Below are 22,290 nucleotides of genomic sequence, written 5' to 3' on the forward strand. Positions count from 1 at the left end.
TGGCTCCCAAAGAAAAGTCGACTCCCGATTTCACACACAAAGAGGAATGGTCAACACAGTTGGATAACGCCAGGGAAATTCTGTTAATTATCTGGGGTGATCTGCTCCTTGCAGGTGTGAAATTGTGCCATGCGGCTTGTTTACCCTTGTCTATAAAACGGAGGTTTTTGCAGCTGTCTGGGGTGCAGGTTGTTACCAGCTTTTAACTGTGGAGAGGCCTTGAAATGCATATTATAGATACTGCTTCTCTGGTTGCCCTCCCCAAAGCAGGCAGTACCTGGCCGGAAGCAAAGTAAAATAGGGTCCCTCCTTTTTGCAAGAGGAAGTGCGAAAAGAAGCAGTCGTTTGGAACTTCCCCACTTTCGTGTTAAATATAGCTGGTGCGTTATTTCAAAAGAGAAAAATTGCTTGGATGCCATGCCAAGGGTTGTGAATTAACCCCATTTGTTTCCATGGGGGACAGCTAAGCATGGGCTTAATTTCTCCAGTAATAAGATTTTCTCTGGCTGGATTGTGCTGTTGGGTAGTTAACCAGCCGGCAACCCCAAATTCCAAGCGGCTTGAAAAATTCTTACTTAAACCAAAAGCCAGACCAGCTCTTCCTAACTATCAGAAACAGCGTTTTCTGATAAAATTCAGAATTTTAAAAGCTTTTAAAAAGCACCAGCATTTATTGTTAAAAAGAGCCAGCTTTATTCCCCCCCCCCAGACTGCCTTCATGTAAGGCACTTTGGGCTAGGAAGCCATTTGTGGCTTCTGGGTGCTTGGAACTGACTGCACTTTTAGACCCTGTCTGAATAATTAAGACGACAAGAGGAGGAATGTGCTGGCGAGCCTTTTGTAACAACCCCAGCAAGCATTTTCAAGATGCACGGCACTAATGCTCTGCGTCCCTTCCAGGAATCCTCAGAGATGAATTGGCCTGGCACTTAGATTGAAAAACCTACGGACTTGAAATGGCTGAGAGCTACAGCAGTGGACTGTGTGACTGCTTGCTGCACCAGAAGCAGAGAGTGTCATGCTTGAGGAGATAGCAACTCTTGCCGCTTCTGGGATTGGCTGAGCTCCGATTGGCTGAGCCTGCTAAGGCAGGGATGGGGACGCGCATTCCCTTCTGGGCAACCTTCCCCTCAATGTGTGCCAGTGGTGGGTGGGGCCAGAGGCTAAAGTGGGCGGAGCAGCAAATGCAACAATTTACCTTCGTCCAATAGGCTAGCTTCTATGTACGGCCTCTCCATCCTCTCCCGGCAGTTGAGAGGCATCATCCCAAGACACATTCCAGCCAGACAAAGTCACTTGGGCGGGGAGTGAAACAGGGTCAGAGAGGGCTGTGGCCCTGGGGAGAGTTCTGAGAGCCAATTGAGAGGCTGCATTTGATCTCTGGACCTGAGGTTCCCCACCCTTGTACTAAGGGAAATCAGATCTTCACTCCGTCCTCTACACATATTTGTTCCCTTAAAACAAGGTTGGGGACCTGTGGCCCTCCAGATGTTGCTGAACTCGAATTCTCATCTCCCTAACCATTGGCCATGCTGGCTAGGACTGGTGGGAGTCGAGAACATATGGAGTGTGCCCACAGACTTCCCCTTGAAATGTGGCTGTCGTTGTTTTGCTTTGCAACTTTCAAAGTTAACATTTATAGCACATTTAACAGCTTTCATTTACACCCTCCTTCCCATCACTAGGCTGGTGAATGGCCTAAGGACAGGCCGGAGGACACAGTGGTGCCTCGCAAGAAGAAAAGAATCCGTTCCGCGAGTCTCTTCGTCTTGCGGTTTTTTCGTCTTGCGAAGCAAGCCCATTAGCGGATTAGCGCTATTAGCGGGCTTAGCGGATCAGCTGATAAGCGGTTTAGCGGCTTAGCGGATCAGCTGATAAGCGGCTTAGCGGATCAGCTGATAAGCGGCTTAGCGGATCAGCTGTTAAGCGGCTTAGCAGCTTAGGATCAGCTGATAAGCGGCTTGGGAAAAAGGGGGGGAGGGGAAAAAACCCGCAGGAACTCGCAATACATTTTCGTCTTGCGAAGCAAGCCCATAGGAAATTTGTTTTGCGAAGCACCTCCAAAACGGAAAACCCTTTCGTCTTGCGAGGCATTCGTCTTGCGGGGCACCACTGTAGTGTGTGTCTCTCCCTGTTTGACCCTGTGAGGTAGTGACTGGCCCAAGGTCACCCAGCATGGACTTGAACCTAGGTCTCCTTTGCCTTGAAGGCTAAGTGCTTGCAGTAGTTAAAGCACATTTGCGATCTTCATCACTTGATGGCTTAAATGGAGAAGAGTGCTGACACTTTCCTCCCAATTTACGCAAGCTTCCCTGTTGGGTTTTGTACAAACTCTGCTTACTCACAGTGTTGGAGTCTTGGAGTGAGGCCCGTGGGTAGCTGTCCCCTGCCAGGATAGTTCACACTCCCCCCTAAATTTTCAGTTTTCATTTTTCAAAAAATGGGATAGGGTTGTATTCCTTTTTATTTTTTAAAAAAACCCCTTAAAATTGATCTCTTCTCCTCATGGAGATAAAAGGGATAAAAGTTTGCCTCAGTATCCCACTTTTTTCACCAATACAAGTGAATAACCTTAAATCTATTTGGCCACCTTTTTTTTAATGTTCTGGTTATTCTATAATGATTCACAGCCCCGCCATAAAAAATCCTGTTTGTTGGCCTGCTTACTCAACACAGTCTTACCAGGTTTATTCTCAAGGCAGGGAGTCTGCTTCTTTGGCAATTGGCCTCCGAAATTGGGTACAGAACCATAAACACTATGGAACAAACCATAGAAAACTTGGAATTCAGATGACCCACACAAGTTGACTTTGCTCTGATTCTTATTCTCTCCCCCAACACACACACACACCTTTACTCCATGTTCTCGATTCTGTGTTGGCATACCCTCCAGCTTGTGGCCAATAGCTGATTCCGCAAGTAGCTGATTGGCTGCTTGTTTTGCTACTCTTTGACGATTGGAACTGTGTCATGTATAGAAGCCGGAGTCATCTCAGCCAGATGGCGCTGGGTGTAGAGGGATGTGTGGTTGTCAAGTATATCTTCTAGTCGGTAACTTGTTGCTGCCATCTGACTCTAAAAGAATTATTTGTGCACGCTGGCTGTCAAAAGCATCTTCTCTTCTGTCTGTTTTAGCTGTCATGCCTGTGCTCTGTACAGAAGTGTTGACAAGACATTGCTGTTGTACATTTTCAATTTGGGTCTTGGTGACTTTTTCTTCTTCTTCTTCTGTTTCCTGAGGTCCCCTTTGCTGCTGGAAAATGCTGACCTCTTTGGCTTTTTAATGGGTTGGTGAAGCAACAGCTGTTTGGTGCTTTCTTTTGAATCAGGCTGTAGGGAGACTCTTGGGTGTATTGGGGGTTTGAAAGGGTATTTTTCTCCCCCTCTGAAGAATGAAAGTGGCTAAATAAATCATGGGGTTTCCATTATCCAGCTTTTGGAGAAGGGCTGGGGCATTTAATTCAAAGTAGAGCTGGGAGATAACTCAGTCAGGAATCCTGGAGAGCCACTGTCAGGGAACTGCCATCAGAGGCATGGGAGAAGGAGAGGGTCTCTGATTCTGCAGGGGAAGGTCCAAGCGCTAGAGGGAGACTCAGCCGGGAAGAAGGGGAAGAGAATAAGTGTAACACCAGGGATCCAGGAGAGCAACGGGACAGGGAGGTGCAGGGGCTCCAGGACTCTTCATTGGAAGTTAGTGAGGAGAGCCCAAGCACCCCGCTGCCCACGCCCACCCTGCGCAGGAGACTCCCGCGCAGTGAGAGGCAGAGACGATTGGGCGTCAAACAGCTCTTATGTTGGCAGCGCTTTAAGAAACGCCCACAGACAGATTCTACGAGTGACTAAGGGCAGCCACGCTGAGATGGGCTGTGCAGTCCGGAGGGTTTAACCAGGCAATCTAATGCTCAAACGGAGCAGAATTACGCACGAGTAACTCCCAACCACTACAGCCACTACCAATCAGTGTAGTTAAATACGGAGCTATATGGACCAATGGTCTAATTCAGTGTAAGACAAACTTCCTATGTCCCAAGCAAATATTTTTGATCATGCAAGAGGGCAGACTTTTTACTTGGCAATAACTTGGCATCACAGTACACCCCTGTGATGGCACAGGGCTTAACTTCTAAACTAGAGCTGGATAATTGTGAAGACCGGCCTGCATTCAGCCCACGAGCCTCTCGGGGTGAACCTGGGCCAGTCTATATCTGTTGGCCTGCGTCGCTGGGATGTGGTGAGGAGAACATGTTGGTGGAATGAAATCCTATATGCCTGTCCTTGAAGAAAGGATGAAAATGCAGTAAATCAATAAAGAGGCAGAGGGAGGGAAATAGGAATTTCTACAGAGGGAGAGCCAGAGCAATAGCACAGGGGATAACTTTTTTATAGGCAGCATAGCTGCTGTGACAAAGCCAGGTGTTGTACTTCCCTGTGTTAGCCTGTTGTCGTCACAAAATGACTACTTCGAATTAAATTATCTTTACAGACAGACAGCTATGAAAAGCAGATATGTGAACAACAAAACCAAATTGTATTTCTTACAAGCACTGTCACAAAACTCAACTCACAGTTGGCTTCTTTGAGCTGCAACAAAGGTAGGTAATTTTCAAATCTATATCTATCTATCATCTATCTATCATCTATCTATCTATCTATCTATCTATCTATCTATCTATCTATCTATCTATCATCTGTCTATCTATCTATCTGTCTATCTATCTATCTACACCACCACAATCCACTGGGTTTCCCCAACACAAACTGCTTTTTTTATCATGTATCTGGACTAAGGGGCCAGTGAATGGTTGCTGATTGTGATTACTCAGTAGTGAAGGGCTGAGGAGAACAATGTCTAGGTCACTTCATACCTTCAAGCACCTGCTTCTGGAACCATGCCTTGGGGTGTCCTGGCAAAGTCCTGCTTCTGGAGAAGGAAGCTATAAGGGAGAGAGGAGTGGGCAGTTGTATGAAAAGAGAAAATGGGAGTATAAAAAGCTAAATAATAAAGAGGGAGAGAAAAAAGAAAGAAAAAGCATTCCATAGGAAAAAAGGAATGGGGGTGAAGGGTTTGAATAGTTTTAAGAGGAGCAGGTTGAAAATAAATACTTATATCACATGGCATTCTTCAGTTCCTAGAAGGCATCATTTTAAGAAGATTGCAGTGCTATACTGTGTTAAGCATGCTCAAGTCTCAAAACTGCTGCCTTGTCTATCTAAGGAGGAAACTGCACTGTACTTCAAATGTTAGTGTGCACTTATTTTCCTATATAGAGATTATCTGCGTGTACCGAAAACAATCCCAACCTGATTTTGTGGAAGTTGCATTATTTGATTCCCTATTGTATGCCATGTGTGAAACGCCATGTATGATATACCATTATGTTTGGGTTTTTTTCATATGTGCCTGACCACCTACCAGAAGACAGCGAAACCAGAAGAAATGGTACGTTACTGAACTTGAATGCTGATCAGCTGTATGAAAAGCTGCAATTGGCAATGCAAAGAGAGAAGCTTTTAAAGGTAGGATGCTTTTCACAAGATAATTCTAAAATAAAAATAATAATGGCATGATAAGCACATTTGAACTAGACAAACTGTGATGAATCATAATTATGGTTTGTTAGAAACAAGCCAATTTCAAACCATGAGCTTGCTTCGAAAGATCGCACAGCTTAGGGTACGGATGGCACACAAACTATGGTTAATTAAAAAGGAAGTGAAAACTTCCAACCTCCTTGCAGTCATGTCAGGATGGGGGACTTATTGCAACATCCACATTTGTGCCTGTTATTGTTCCTTTATCATCGATTAAGCCTGGTAAATTTCTGCGCTTACGGTGAAGTTGCCCAAGTTATACCAACGTGGAAGAGTTGATGATCTGGTTCTGTGACTCTTTCCAGTGTTCTTTTTGCGTATCTGAATGGCATTGAAGTCTCCAGCTTGTTCAGCAGATGAGAAATCTTGTTGCTACAGATAATGCAGAATTGGCAATGGAGGGAACTGGAACGAGGTTTTCTTCTGCAGAAAAGGCTTCCAGTTCTCTTTGCCTTCTCTGGGCACTTGAAAATTTCTTTGGAATTTGAGGTGGTTTTCAGCTGAGCTTGTCATTTTGAGCTGGCCAAGGGGTGGTGTGCGTGCATTGTTCTTTCCCATAAACATTTCTCCAGTGTGCTGCAGCCTCCCTGGCTGCCCGCACTTCCACGTTTGAAAAAGTCCCACGGGAACATTTCTTGAGCTTTAATTGACACTTGGGAAGCTGGGGAGACTTCAGAATGCAGGCCGTTAGTGAGAGGATGTAGAATGAAAGAGAAGATGCTCACAAACGCCCCTCTGTCACCCCAAAGATAAGGTAAGCACCCCACCCACGAGATTTTTCACCAACGTTTTTATCTCCTTTGATAATTTTCAAATGCAACTTTTCTTCTCATTGATTGATAAAGAGTGAAAAATCAGGAGAGACGCTTGGCACAGCACTCATACAGATATGGATAGCGTGTCGTTTTATAAGTGTATTTTTCTTACCCTTGTTTTGCTGAAGACACTCGTCATTTGACTCACTCCGCTATGAAGTCTAGTTATAGTTTGCCCTCCTAAAAACCTTTGAATAGCCAGCAATATGAGTTGAGAACAGAGTAGTTACGTGGGTAACAGCGGGGAGCAACATAGTTCTTTAATAGTTGCCTACATAGTTGCACTATTTCAAATGGCAAGCTGTCAACTGGTTTTGGACGTGCATAGAATGCTCTGTGAAAATGCAAAGTCTATTCATGAACGCATATACAGTGGTACCTTGGTTTACGAACTAAATCCGTTCCTGAAGTCCATTCTTAAACCAAATCCGTTCTTAAACCAAGGCGTGCTTTCCCTAATGAGGCCTCCTGCCACTGGTGCCCTTCCACTGTTCGGCTTCCATTCGTAGACCAATTTAAAGTTCGCAAACTGGAACACTACTTCTGGTTTTGCAGAGTTTGTAAACAGAATTGTTCGTAAACAGGACTGTTCGTAAACCGAGGTACCAGTGATATTTACAGTTCCTCACACTCTCTCTCTGTGGCAGTGTGTCCTATAGCCAGCATTCTGTCTTTTTTTGTTCTCACTGGGTACTCATTTCTTGCTTTTTAGTGCTACCTGCTAAATTTTTATTGACTTGACTTAGCTAGTTCATTTCCCCCCCCCTTTCCCCCTACACACACAATTCTCTTATGACACCAGATCAGGCAGTGAAGTTCTTCTTTCCAATGTATTGGTTTTTTTAAAATTAAGACCTGTTGTGCTAAGATTGGGTTGCAAGGCATAATGTTTGAACACTCCAGTGCCAAAATCTTCCTTTCACTTCTGATTCTGTTTTTGTTTGCTTATCTTTGAGACTGTTCTTCAGTCTTTTACACAGTTACAAATCAGCGATACTATAAATATGTTGGAAGGGTCACGTGTTCACCCCCTGGTCACACACATGGTGTGACATCGGTACAGGCTTAAATATGGATATCTGTGCACCCAGTTTAGAAAAGGTAGAAAGGATGGAAGACAAGGATGGAAGATATGTGCATCCACCTTACATTGTATGCATCAAGAGGACTACACATGGGCCCAAACAATCCAATATTCGGAAAATGGTGCTTAGTTGCTAGATCCATGTCTGAATCCAGTCTTGGTGTCCATTTTCAATTTCACAAAAGCTTTCAAAGACTAATAGTAGGAGACGAGGATTAAGTTCTACCTTTGATAGCAGACTTTGCATTTTCTCTTCTTCTTTTTTTTGGTTTTGGTTTTATTTAGATTTTTGGGGTTTTTGTATGTATAATGAAAACAATTCAATGATGTTTAATGGGGGTGAGAAAGGCTAACATGGTCACAGCTTTCTTACTAAATATGGTTGATAAAACGAGTTACAATGACTTGAATCCAGAAGGAGTTGCTGCCCACCTCCATCACGTGGTAGCCCATAAAACCTGAACTGAGAGAGGAAGAGTTGCCGCATAAGGCATGTCTTAGAGCAGGCACATCTACCTATCTGGAAACTGCAATCTACTCCCGGTATAATAAAACTGGCAGTGATCTACCCATTGTCATTGCCCAGCTTTTTTTTAGGAGAGAACAGAGTTGTTAAGTTGGGGGGGGCGGCCTGGTGATCGCTAAGGATCCCAAGATCAACCAGGATTGACCAGGAACATCCTACAATCAACCAGTAGGTCGCAATTGACCGGTTGGACATGCCTGCCTTAGAGCAATCCGTTTAAGTCTGCCTGGTCAGACTACAATTTGCCACGATGGCCAAAGGCTCTTTGAAGAGAAGAAGAGTTTGGATTTGATATTCCTGCTTTATCACTGCCCGAAGGAGTCTCAAAGCGGCTAACATTCTCCTTTCCCTTCCTCCCCCACAACAAACACTCTGTGAGGTGAGTGAGGCTGCGAGACTTCAGAGAAGTGTGACTGGCCCAAGGTCACCCAGCAGCTGCATGTGGAGGAGCAAAGACGCGAACCCGGTTCACCAGATTACGAGACTACTGCTCTTAACCACTACACCACATTTTGGAGATGGAAGTGTGATCTTGTAACATCTCAATACAGTCATAACTTGGTTGTTCAACAGATGCAAACCAAGGCGCAGCTTATGATTGGCTGATTTGTCCCGGAAACAATGACAACAAGCGAAACAGATGTTCGGCTTCCAAAAAACGTTCGTAAACTGGAACACTTACTTCCGGGTTTGTGGCGTTTGGGAGGCAAAACATCCAAGTGCCAAGGCATTCAACAACCAAGGTCCGACTGTGCTCACATTAAAGGAACACGGTTGGTGCTTTGATGCCACACTTCTAGACCTCCAGCTGAAAATTGCTTGGGTGATCAAACCTCTGGGAGGAAGAGGGCAGCCACAGGGAACTGTAGAGAAAAGCCCCTTTCATCTATTGCATCAAACCAAGTCTGTCCCGAGTAACCTTACTGAGTTTCTTTCCGTCTGACACTGAGTCATTGAAGGTAATTGCCTTAGGATTACTTCGCACATTGCGTTTTTAAAGAGCGCACCTAAAATATAAATTGTGAATGCAGCCAACAGGTGTTTAGAAACAGCTACACTTGTCAGAGAGATGGCACCGAGAGAGAGAGATGAGATTGCCGAGGCTTCCTGTTGAGAGTACGCTTTTGTTTTGTTTTGTCGCTGTTAGAATTGGCTGAGCACCAGACCCGTTCTGACTGCCAGGGCTGTGCATGGAGCAACAGGCCCGAGAAGCAATGGCCTGGGGCAGTGGGGCTCTGGGTGCAAGGGCAGGGTTTAGCTACCGTATTTTCCCTTGTATAACACGCCCCCGTGTATAAGACTCCCCCTATTTTTGGAGACTCAGAATTAAGAAAATGAGGAGAGATTGTCCAGAGTTGTTGAGCTTTGGTGGGGGGGGGAGGATTGCCCAGAGTTCGTGACCCGCCTGACCAACACTTCCGATAGCATGCGACCCAGAAGACACCAATCGTCTGACCGCTCGCCATCAGCCACCCACACAATTGCCTCAGCAGCAGCCATTGCCGCAGCCACCAATCACCCGCACTATCACCGCTTTCAATCTCCTGGTCGCGGTAGCAAACAATCCCTTGTCCCCCCCCCTCCTCTGCACTACCCATGTATACGACGACCCCAAATTTTTCACATTATTTTAACATGAAAAAACCTTGTCTTATACGCAGAAAAGTACAGTATTTCTCAGCAAGGTCCTCTTCTCCTGGAGTGGGGTGTGGGATGTGCCAAGCTTGGCTGGCTCCGTGGAGTCGCTTTTCCTGCCTCAGGTGCCATCCTAACACTGGGTAGACATGCTGGTGGCCTTCATGTCTGTGAAGTGTTTGAATTGGCCCCTCAGCCCAGTAGAAGTCACAAAAGGAAAAGGAGTTTGTGAGGCAGAGGGGGGTGCTGTAAGAACATTTGCTAGCCCTCTTTTTCTCTTGCTTGCAAGAACCTTTATGTTTGGTCCTGCCTTACACTTAAAGAGCAAATCTCTCATGAGGCTTCTGTTATTTTTGCCATTGGCATGGAGTGCAGCAATAACAAAAGGATGGTATTTAGCGTGGTGTGACTGAGAGGCAAAACTCCTGCAAGGAATCTTTCCCTCAGCTCTCAGTGGAGGGACTTATCAGCCTTGTGGGCTGAGCTGTAAGCGGGCTGGCCAAATAACACACTCTGGATCAAGGGCCATTACGGTCAGATTAACCTTTTTATTTTAACCAAATATAAGTGTCTGGTGAAGGGCGTTGCTTACTTTGATAATATTGTTTAATTTTTTTAGAGTTTGAGCAGTAGCAAATTTATTTCAGATATTTTAGTTGTCGTTGTATAAACAGACAAGACCCTAAGGGAGCGCAACGCCTCTCAAGTTTCCATCAGCTTCCTGATTTTGTGTCATTTTTAAAAATCTAGTGCGCTGTTTGTTTCCTCGTTTCTGACTATGCCTTGCATGTGCCTTTCTTTCCCACTTAGCCTGCAAAAAAAATAAAATTGAGTTTACACACACATGCTGAGTGAATTATGGTTCTGTTTCCCTTTTGTAAAAAACAAAACAAAAAACTGACAAATGTCATACACCCTTGAGAGCTGGAAAATTCAGCCTTTTTAAAAAAAGACAATTTTCTGCTGCTATAACTTCATGGTTTTTCTCTTCCCAACTCCTTGCTGAGCCCCCCCCCCCGCTTTTTGTATAAAATGTCATCCTATATAGAAAATTAATGGTATAACATTGCAGGAGCCGACTTTTTTAAAGCCTTAATTTCTCCCCTTTTGAAGTTTTATAGCTTGAGTCTTGCAAAAATCCTAAGTCATTAAGTGCTAAATAGCTACATTCCAACTGTTCCAGAAATTACAACCCTTGAAGACTATTGTCACCTTCTTTAAATGTACTTTATCTTGATTCCAGCACATCCTAAAACTAATTAAATATTAGTGAGCAGAGTGTATAAATGGAATGAGACAACATTTCCCACATTTATAGGCACTAATATGCACGCCGCTATGGTGACTATTTTCAGTATTCAAAATAACGCACCATTGTTTTGAATAATTGTCCACAATGAGATGTAACTTTATGCTGCCATAAATGGTTATTAATTATTTCAGCCTAACCTGATGGGGTAGTGCGTACAGGCTGAATTCATTTTAAGGATATGTAAAGAAAGGACCAGCTTGATCAGACTGAAGACCATTCTAGTCCAGCATCTCATTTGCTATGGTAGCCAACCAGGTGTCTATAGGAAGCCCCCAAACGCATTCACCCCTCTCCCATTGTGGCTCCACAGGAACTAGTATTCAGAGGCATGCTGAACCTCAAAGAGAGCCTTATCATACACAAATTTGTCGAATCCTGTTTTAAAGGCATCTTAAATAGGTGGCCATCATGATAGCAAATTCCATAGCTCAATTGTGTGTTTCACACACAAAGTGACAAAGGCATCTGCAACAAGACAGTTATTTAAACAAAAGGATTCTATGAGGAAGCACATTTTGTCTGTCCTAAATCTCCCAGCGTTCACCTCTGTTGGATGGCCTCCTTGTTCTTGTATTATGAAAGAGACAGAAAGACTTCTCTTTGTCTTACTTTCTCCATAGCATTTATTTTTTAGACTTCTTCGATTCAGAAATCCCGTCCCCCTGCTCCAGTGAATATTTAAGATTTTTTGCTTTTGGAGGGTATCTATCGGGAAAGAGTATTTTCCTCCACCACACGAGATGGAAATTTGCTGAAATGCCAAGGGGATCCGAGTGTGTAGGATCAGGCTGTATTTTGAGTACGACAACTATATGTCTGAGGTGGGTGCTGTTTTCACCCATGTGTAACATCTACAGGGAGGTAAGGTAAGCTGAAACTGGCCTGAATTCGAAATAGCTACAAGACCACCCTGGTTGGAAATTTCCCATAGAAACGATATGCTTTTGTAAACCACTTTGAGGTTCTTTACAAGCAAGCAGCATGTAAGTCAAACTAAATAAATAAATTTATACACCTCACTTGCCTTTCTCCCCCCTGACCCCCATACTTTGAATTCCCAAATATTGTAACCTTTCCTCATAGGGGAACTGCTTTAGCCACCTGATCATTGTGCTTGCCCCTTTCTGAACCTTTCACAGATCTGCAATATCCTTTTGGAAGTGCACCAGCCAGAACTGAATGCCAGATTCCAAGTACTGTACTGGGTGGGGCTATACATCTGCACAAAGGTGTTAGCGGTTTTGGCAGCTTTTGTTTTCGATCCTTTCCCTAATGATCCCTGACGTGGAATTTGCCTTTTTCACAGATTGCCAAGACTTAATTTCGCCTGCAGTAGTCTATTCTGCCACGGCGTTCCTCAAAGACTGAGAAATTAGCCAACTGTGCTGTATGTGCTTCTTTCTTTTTCAGGAACAATTGGACAGTGAGAGTGTAAAGTTAAAAGAAACCGAAGAGGAAAGCAATTTGAAAGAAAAGAAATTTGAATCTATTATCGCCATCAAAGAAGATGAAATACGGCTTCTGAAGAAACAGCTGAAAGAAATAAGTGAGGCACAAAATTCCATGCCAGGACCAAGAAACGAGAAAGAGGTAAGATTATCAAGGGGAGGGAGACCCAAATCTCTACCTATAAATAACACTGTATGCATATGGAAATTATTCATGCAGATGATCCTTGTAGAATGAGGATTAGGCCATGTATTTGGGCTCTTTGGCGCATGTGTATTATGCACATGCTCTATTCCCTCCTTTTTGCATATAATTTGGAAGCAGTCGTTTTTCAAATGCTTTTCTACCTGTTGCGGAGTATGGTTTTCGAAAGCCAGTGCACATTCAGCCTTGCCTTTTGTGTTTGTGCTTCAGAGACAAATACGTTAGCTTCATTTTGCCAGACAACCTTTCAAAGTTTCTGAAAGCCATATAAAAGACGGATTATCGTAACGACTTCAGTTTCAGGCTTTTGAATAAAACGCCCATGTAATACTGTGCTAACCCACAAGGTGGTAGTCAAATATAATAACTTCTCTTCATGCATGATAAAACACACGGTCTCAGCCCTGGCCCAGCTTATTGAAGGTATGTAGTAGAGTCTCTGCTGATAGTTTTCTGGCTATATATATATATATATATATATATATATATATATATATATAATTTGATGCATAGAATATGTGGCTCTCTGTCCCAGTTTCATCATTTGTTTGAAGAGGATTGGATCAAATACCAGAAAACATTGAAGCAAAAATATTCCATAAAAAGGGAGGGTGGTGAATAATGACAAAATCTTCTAATGAAAAGGAAATGAAGCTCAGAGAATTAACTGTTGGAGCTGCAGATTAACTATGTCCTCTGTGTAAGCTCTGTATCAGTGTATATAGCATCTCCCACTCATCTCAACATCCACCCAAATACTTTGGGAATCTTCTGGTGCCTTCATGTAAATGAGGATGTGGACATGTTCAATTTCCATCTAAGACATTTTCCAAGCCATTATTTAGAACGATTGCATTTTACTTTTTTATATTAAAAGGGGAGGGGAAGGCTAGTGCCATTGTTAAGCTGCTACTGTACGCGCCTGTTTAATGTGTTGATTCATTTTGTTAGGCTGTTATAAATGCAAGCTTCTTCCTTTGTTTATACTTACGATCTTTTTTAAAAGGCAAGGAATGGAAAACATGCTTCATCTAGGCAGGAATTATCTCCGGGGGCCTTCGGTACAGCTGCCTGTGAAAGGTACATCACACTTATTCCCCCCCCTTATTTTTTATTTATTTATTTAAGGAACCTGTTTTCTTTTTAGTAGTCATCTCATGTTTACCCTTGTTCTCTGATTTTTAAAAAGTCAGGAGCGCTCCTATTCTCCCTTGCCACTGCTAAATATTGAAAAAAGGTATCTAGAGCCACTTTTGAGCATCGACAGGTTTGGTCAAAGGAGTGGCTGCACCCTGTGCCTCAGCACGGCCCTCATCCCTTTCTCTGTCCCCTGAATGTGAAGTCAGGATGGAAGATCAAGTGGCTGGCTCCCTGTGCCCTTGCTTGCCCCCTTTAGTATTCATGAACCTGTTTTCACCTGGGCATTCTAGCCCTGAAACAAGGAGGGACTCGGGAGCTGAGCTGGAGCTCCCCAGTGCAGAGCTTCTATCACTATGGAGGGGGAATGGGCAAAGTCTGCCACTACCTGCCCTGCTAGGGCCTCTTGTGCTATGTACCACAGCAGCCCTGCTCAGGGTGTCCCTGTCTCCATCCATGACAGAGACTGCTTTGTGAAAGGTGCACACAGCCGTTCTTGGAGCCCTCTGTGGTGTTGTTGTTGTTGTTTTAATCAGAGCAACGGTGCTTGCGATTTTAGCACACATCTATCTGCACCGTTTCCCTAGTATAAACTGTCTCCCAGTCCCTGGTATTTAAGGCCTATTGGAAAAAGAGAGAGAGAGAAAAAGATGAGTGCAGTACCTATGCCATGCCTATATGTTTGTTTTCCCCAGAGGGGTTCATAGCAGCCATTTAGATCGAGGAGACTGTGCAGGGGGAAATGGTTAAATGCAGTCAAAATGGGAGATGGCAACACACACGCTGGCTGCTTTACAGATCATTGTTTTTCTATAAAAAAAACAACAACGCTGCAATATCAGGTCGCAGATCTCGTACATCACGTCTCTTTCCATTCCCTGAGTCTGGCTTTCAGGTATAGCAGGTGCCAAAATTTCCCAGGGTTAGGCTTGATAAAGACAAAAGAGTGGAACAGAACGTGGTGCTTTATATCTGAAATAATGTATTTTTATTTATTTTGTTTTTGGAAGGGACGAACTTGAGGCTGTTTTCTGGGGCATGAAGGAAGAATTTCATCACATACGCGCACTAGCTAAAGCACAGACGGACCAGCTGAGTAAATTTAAACTACGGAGAGAACCTGTAACTGGTATCGCTTTACTGCAGCTCTTACTGTGATTCAGCTGTTTCAGTTGGGGGGGAAAACATACTTCGTTTTTGGAATGTGATGTATATGATGCATGCGCTTTCCAGCGCTACCCGGGACTTGCCCTGACTTCTGTGTGGCGCTCTATAATTGATGAAATGGTCCTACATTGCAATAACCCTGGTGACCGAAATATAAAAAGAAATGTGTGTGTGTCTGATAGAAAAAGAGAGAGAGAGCACACACACACACGTCACTTGTGCAGTGTGATGTGACTGTTCATTTTGCTGCAAGTGCATGTCTTGAGAAGCTGCCGGTTTGCCGGTTGCCTTGTTTTTCTTGACCTATCTGCTTGCAACACAGTGAACGCTCTTTCTTCCCTTCGCCAGTGAAGGCTGCCCCTGTTTTCTCTCTCCCACACACCTATCTGTCGTACAGAGATCACCTCCGTTCGATAACAACATGATCAGTGACGCTGCCTTTAGTTATCTGGCTAGGAGCAAAAATATAGATCGGAATTTATACGGCAGGTTTTTGGCCTGTTGTGTGGAAAGGCGAGGGTGCAGATACCTATCGGAGTGCATTTTAATATCTGCTTTGTGTATGCCTCGCTGCGGTTTGCCGCACAACCTTAGATGCTCAATTTCTGTTGAAGCAGGAGAGCGGAGCACCTGTCTGTAATGTAAACTGATTTCGGCAGGGCTTGTGCAGCAATTCTCTGAGCTCATTGCGTGCACTTTGAATTAATGCATTTTGTTTTGGAGATGAAGGCATGCAGTGCTAGGCATGTCTGCTTAGAATGAATCCCCACTGAGTTCAGTGAGGCTTGCTCCCAGGTAACTGGGTATTGGATTGCAGCCTAATTCTGTTTAATGTCTTTATTTTATAAACATTTTTCAACCCTTCTCATAAGAGACCAACACCAGCACTCCCAACAATGACTGGTTAGAGGCTTCTGGGGAGCATCTTTGATCTAATCCACTGGTTTTGTTGCTGCTCAAAACCTTATACAGTGGTGCCCCGCAAGACGAAATTAATTCGTTCCGCAATTTTTGTCGTCCAGCGAATTTTTCGTCTTGCGAAGCACGAAATCCCATAGGAATGCATTGAAAATCAATTAATGCGTTCCTATGGTCAAAAAAAGTCCAAACAAAGCCAAATTTGGTACAACAACAGTTTATTAACTGCTCTTTAAAGTCACACATACTGTAAAGAGCAGTTCAAAAATTTAAGGGAAAATAAATTAACTTTATAAACAAAACATGTCTTTGTTTTTAGTCAAAGAAAAAAAGTCGCGAGACGTTTTCGTCTTGCGAAGCAAGCCCATAGGGGAAATTCGTCTTGCGAGGCAAATCGCGAACGGAAAAAACTTTTGTCTAGCGAGTTTTTTGTATTGCGAGGCACCACTGTATACCACACCTTTGCCATCTAACAGTAACTGCACCTAATTTCTAGTACTGGCATTTACAGCTAACTTCATTGCGCAGCATCCATAGGAGGAGGCCAGCATGTGTTGAGCTGGTGATAGCCATGTACCGCTCACTCGAGGGATCAGTTCAGTCCGGGTTTGCCTTTTCGGTGCGCCACAGTTAACCTGCATTTAAGTTGCTTTTTTTGTAGCTTGCCAAAAGTGGGCTGAAGGCACCCTGTGGCAAATGGATGTGCATGTCTAGACACTAGGCGTGTATTGAAATGGTTGCATAAGCCACAGTTTCTTAAGAAACACACACACCAATCCAGTCACCTGTCATTCCTCAGCTAGAGACAAATTATCTGTGACGCAACCCAATTCTTGCCAAAATGAAATCGCAATAATAGATAGAGTTATTCATAGTGTCTAGAAAATGCTTTCTGTATAGCATGGAATATAAATATCATCATTATATTCTATCTTAAGTAGTGAGAGAGACCCAGCCACCACCACCACCACCACCCCAAAAAACAAGTCTGGCGAATGGATTTTATTTTGAAAAGTTTTAGCCTAACTTGTTTTTAAACATCTAATATTATCTAATAGTTTATGGAAATGAAATATAGTATATCTAATATTTAAATCTTAACATTTTAGGGAAACTGCTTAGAAGTTTTGTTGGTTAAGCGGTATATAAATCTTGTTAGTGGAGAGCGTTGGGGATGGCAAGGCACAAGGGCAATTGCGGGGCTTGAAATTTTGGGCCCAAACAAGAGTTCTGGCAAATTTTATTCTTGTATAGGGGAGTCAATGGGTTGGTATGGAGGAGTCACAGTATCAGTCTGTGGTGTGTCAAACTGATAAACTGACCTTGCTGGTCTTTGGGGAAATTAAATTTGTCAGGCAGTTGAAGCTACGTGCTTTAAACCAGAGACTTAGGTACTGTTTAATCATTTCCTTTTCACCTGTCTTTACAGAAATTCCATTCTCCACGCCTATCCAGTGCACTGATGAACAAGCAGATGACCTCTGTAATCCTTGGGTTAAAAAGGATCTAAACAGAGGTGCCCCACACTTCCCATCCACCACTCCAAGCGGGATGGGGCAGGATGAGGAAGAAAACTCTGTGGAGTCCCTTTCTCAGTTTAATGTCAAGTTCCCGCCCATAGACAACGATACTGCTTTCTTGGAGAGCACCCCAGATGCTCCAGGAATCCCCTGTCTTGTGATGACTGAGAACATGCTTCCAGATCAGCCGTTTCATAGGGACCTTGGAGACCAGGACATGAGCTACAGCGAGGTGAAACGCAACATGTTTGAGGGCCATGGTGCTGACTCAAGCACTTCAGCCGCACATAACCTGCCAGCCAAATCATCAGCCGCCCACACAAACGCACTCGTACAGAGTCCTTTGGACAACCCTCTGTGTTTTCAAGTGCCTTATGCATACAACTTTGGAGCCACTGTCTTTCCAGATGAAGATATCCCTGAAATAAAACTTCCGTCTTTAGAAGATAACAAGAGCCCTGTTGGAGTCCCTCAGCAGGTATCTGCTGTTTTCTATTTCCTTTTGTGTTTACGTATGATGTGATGATTCTGTAAAGCTGTAAAACTGAGCAGGTAGCTGAACTTGCTCAACCTAATGCATACCCGGTGCAACATTTCTTTCCCCATCTGCCCACTGCTCTGATTCAAAACGTTTGCATTAGCACAACGGCCTGATATCATTGTGCCACCACTGTAATGTCATAATTTGTGATATTGTGTTTAGACCAGCAGCCGGTATTCCCTATTCTAAGCCTTCCATCTGCTGATGCAGCATGCTTTGAAACTAGGCTGCAAGTTAATCTTTTTGGGCCTTCTAGCTAGAGATATTTGAATGACTGAAGAGTATATTTAAGCTCGTTTCTTGTATGTAGACCCCAGGCCAAATGCCCACACAGGCAGTCTGTTGTACACACCTCTCTTCCAGTCAGTGCAGGTTTTCTTCCAGGCATTTCTGTGTGCACATTGTAGGTGCGTGTGCATAGTCATCTCTGGAATTGTAGAAAACAGGGAAGCTCTTTTTGTTTGTTTTTTTATTACATTTTTATTCTGCCTTTTCTCTATTTGTGCCTATATGTTTTTCTCCCACCCCTTTTATCATCTCATAGCTCAGTGCATGCAGGAGTTTGCAGATTTAGTCCCTGGCACCTCCCATTAAAAGAAAGTGATGGGAAAGACACATCTCTGCCTGGCAAACTGCTGCTGCCAGTCTGAGTGGACAGTACAGGGCTATTTGGACAAATAGTCTGATCTAGTAGGAGCCTGATTCCTATGTTCCTAACCCATTGTGGTAGCTTAGGCTGAGAAAGTGACCGAGAGTCAAGGCTGAATGGGGGCTTGAACTCAATGTCTTCTCAGGCCATAAACTGTCGCTCTAACCATTGCACACTGCTTCTTCTCATCCATGCTTTGGGAGTCTGCTCTGGATTATGTGCACAGAGGATTATTATTTTTCAAAAGCCCCTGCACATATCGCACAACCGCTTTTTTAATATGGAGCGAGAAGCTGATGAAAGACACGTGCATGCACTTTTCCGTGTTCCAGGGTCAGTTCTAAGTTGATAACTGTTCCTGCTTCATATGTACAAAACCAATGTTCATTTATTTTAGCTTCCTGCTGAATTTTTGTGTGCATGTAATCCTTCCACATTAGGCAGTTTTGTGAGCAGGCAACATGTATGGCTTCAATTCGGAAGTGACTCCAGTTTGGCTTCCTCAAACCTCACCCAAAAAAGTTATTTGGCTACTTGCCATTCTCCCATCCTTTTGTCTGCTCCTTTCTTTCCACCCCTCACTGCAGGCTGCTTCTCCCCCTACCCCCAATTTTCTTATTTTCTTTTTCTCCTCTCTCATGGCGCTGCCTCTCCAATGTTTAAGAAAAAGGGAGGTGGCCTCTCAAGATCTGTTGCTAGTGGCAGATTGGACCTCCTTTGGTTTATTTTAGGCTGAAATCCTATACACACTTATAGGGAGTTAACCTCTTGGAACTTGGCAGGTTTAAACCCATGTGCTACATCTGGTTTAAACCCATGTGAACTTATTTGATGATGATCTGCCATTTTCGGCAGTCACAGAATGAGAGGATATAGTTTGATCTGAAGTGATCCATATTAAAACTGATAAGCATGCCCGTCATTTTTTGCAAATACCTCTTAAAAACTCTGCTGTGATCTGTTTAACATACTTACCGTGGCGTTACTGTCATCTAAATCGACTAACCCTGTTGAAAGCAGATGAATTAAAGTGCAAGCGTGCGCAGGTTTTAAGAGGCATATTGATCACACTGCGTAGTGTTAATGTAGTCATGAATTACAGTCACCACTTTTATGAGTAATGGATCCTCGCTACAAATTATTGAAGATTTAATGAGCTACACCTCTTACTTTTTTCCCAAGTTCATTGTAGCACTCTTAATTTTAGACACATATGCCCAAATTCCTGAGTGTGCCTTCAATCTATTACATCCTAAAATAATAATGATGACCTGCAGTTTGGTAATGCACTATTTATTATATATTCATACTAGTTTCCTTTTTCATCCTATATTAGGGGTCTAGATTCTGCATTTGAATTATTTGATTCCTGGATAGTTTTTGCTTTTGTCTTTACCTCACCAAATTCTGAGTTGGGCTGAATCAAAGCAAATGAAACTATTTCTTCTGTTACCACTGAGATTCCTGTGGTTTGTAAATCATCTGTTCGTTCTTCTTCCTCTTTTTCTCCATCATGTCTCCTGCTTGTTTTTTTAACTATTCATTTCTCAGTAGATGGCACTCTGCATTGTATATTAAAGCATGTGAAACAGCTGGTATGTGATTGCAAGTTGATAGAGAAGCATGCAGCTTTAAAAGTGCATAAGAATTGGTGTTGAACTGTCAGAATGTGCAGGGCGTGAGACTATAAAAATTCATATACTTGAAAAATAAGGAAAAGCTTACATTTTAAAATATAAGTGGCCTGTGCTGTAATTTAGTAGTAGGCAGGAAGCCTTGATATTTTATGTGTCTACATTTGGAGAGACAACTGGTGACAGAAAATACTTCCGATATTTGTTTGTTGTATACAGGAAGGTCTTTGATTAAAGTTGTGCATTTTCTCTAATCACCTAGGCAAATAAAAGCCACCGTTCCTTTAAAATCTTCTAAATTGACAGCTGCATAGATTTGCTAAACATTTTGTTACCTTTCTTGTTGCTTCCTCAATGTTTTCGTACCTTTTTAGTTTAAGGGTGATTTTTTTTTTAACAGATGCAAAATCTCATCACTTTGAGTCCAGTTAACAATAGGTTGCATAAAGTTTCCATCATTTGAAAATGTGTGCTTAGCCCCACCCCTCCCTTTCTTTTTAGCGGCAGTAGGGAAAATGTGAAAAATGGAGTCACAAAATACTTGCTGAAAATAAGGGTCCCAATTCACAAGGCATGTTAAAAGGGCTCTGTCCCTGTTACTGAGAGAGCTGCGATGATAGCCTCATGCTTGCCCATACAAACTGTAGAGCTGGCCTGAAAACCTTTGCAGGGTCTGATTTGAAATGTACTTTGTAAGACAGTGACAGCAATTCCTGGTGGAGAACATGGCTTCACTTTCACACAAAGACAGCTTGAGTCAGCCCACCATCCTGTTTGCATGGTAAAAAATGGCCAGGTTGAAGACACATTGAAAGCACATAAGTCCTTGTTCTATACTATTCACCATTGCTGACATCCTGATAGTGCCATCTTACTTGCCTGATATTCTCTCCCACCCCTCCTGTAGACAAGAGCTTTCTGTCATGCATTTAGTACATGCGTTAACAAATAACAACGAGGAGAGGAAACTTAAATGCAGTGTAATTGGCAACCGTAAGTCATTAGAGCTGTGGCTCTCAGCTGATGTAATAAATTTAGCTCTTCCTTGCAGACACTAAATATAAAAACTTGAGCCTGCTTCCTTAGTATATAGCAGTTTCTTAAACACCTGGATTGAAAACTGCAATACTGAAAACAGGAGTAGAGACTGAATTGAAGGATTAGGATTTTGATTCATCCCTTCATTCTGTGTCGTCTGGGGAGCTAGTCTAGCAAGCAGGGCTCCTGATTTTGAGACACACAAACATTAAGAGCATTTTCATCCATGTAAATGTGTGCATGTAGCTCCAGTTCAACACAACACTTCAACATTTGCATGAGTGTTATTTGGCAGGGGGAAGGTTGCATAGTTTAATTTATTTTGAGCTATAATTCATCTTTAGGACTGCAAGCACTCACAAACTGAAAGCCATGTTTTTAAGTGCATGCTTTCTTCAGTATCTTAAAAATAAGCACCAGCATTGATTAATCCAATCAGTTCTCATGTTACCACAACTTCAGTCAGTTAAAAGGCAGATAATTAATTGGTTCACACTTCTAACAATAACATTCTTGCAAATATTCGTAGCCATACTTTTATTGGGTGGGGTTACCAGCAGAGATCCAAAATAAAAATTACAGTAGCAGCTGAATGCCATCTACAATAAAATAATAAAAATCCTGAATAAATGTGTGTTAGACAAGAACCCTGAAGTAGAGCCTGCCTGAATCAAGCTCAAAACTCAATGAGTAAAATACTTGCAAAGCTAAGGCCCTCCAGCTGGTGTGAATTTGATCAAATATTTCAAATACAGCATGCATATTGTGGCCATCTAGTCATGACTCCTATTACAGTTATTAAAACTGCCAGTTTAAATCAAGGTGGAGTTGCAAATAAGTAATTAAAAGCACACTTCCGCAGTGATATTTAAAACACGCGTCAGTGCCTAGACAGGTTTCCGAAGCAATTTACACCAACAGAAAAGTAGACTGTTTGTTAGAACTTGATGTAATTACACCTAATTAGCCTGTGTTCTTCGTATTGATGACTGACCGGAGTAAAAAGAAAAAAGGCCACAACAGAAATCTGCTAAGGCGTTGTGGCCAGTATTAAATATTGTTTAGACAA

General features: G+C 42.9%; 1 protein-coding gene across 6 annotated transcripts in view; it reads left to right on the forward strand.

The window, feature by feature from the left end:
- The window catches only part of TANK (TRAF family member associated NFKB activator), a 38,573-nt gene that overhangs the window by 13,051 nt on the left and 3,232 nt on the right, over positions 1-22,290 (forward strand). For 5 of the 6 annotated variants that reach the window (XM_082198949.1, XM_082198950.1, XM_082198947.1 and 2 more), the window contains 6 exons: positions 4,484-4,592; positions 5,417-5,517; positions 12,375-12,554; positions 13,624-13,697; positions 14,765-14,883; positions 17,269-17,837. In XM_082198949.1, the coding sequence (XP_082055075.1) occupies positions 4,484-4,592; positions 5,417-5,517; positions 12,375-12,554; positions 13,624-13,697; positions 14,765-14,883; positions 17,269-17,837 (1,152 nt within the window). The remainder of the gene's footprint in view (positions 1-4,483; positions 4,593-5,416; positions 5,518-12,374; positions 12,555-13,623; positions 13,698-14,764; positions 14,884-17,268; positions 17,838-22,290) is intronic. The other variant, XM_082198952.1, reaches the window with a different exon arrangement.

This window comes from Podarcis vaucheri (assembly GCF_965113315.1).
Source record: "Podarcis vaucheri genome assembly, chromosome: 1".
Taxonomy (NCBI): domain Eukaryota; kingdom Metazoa; phylum Chordata; class Lepidosauria; order Squamata; family Lacertidae; genus Podarcis; species Podarcis vaucheri.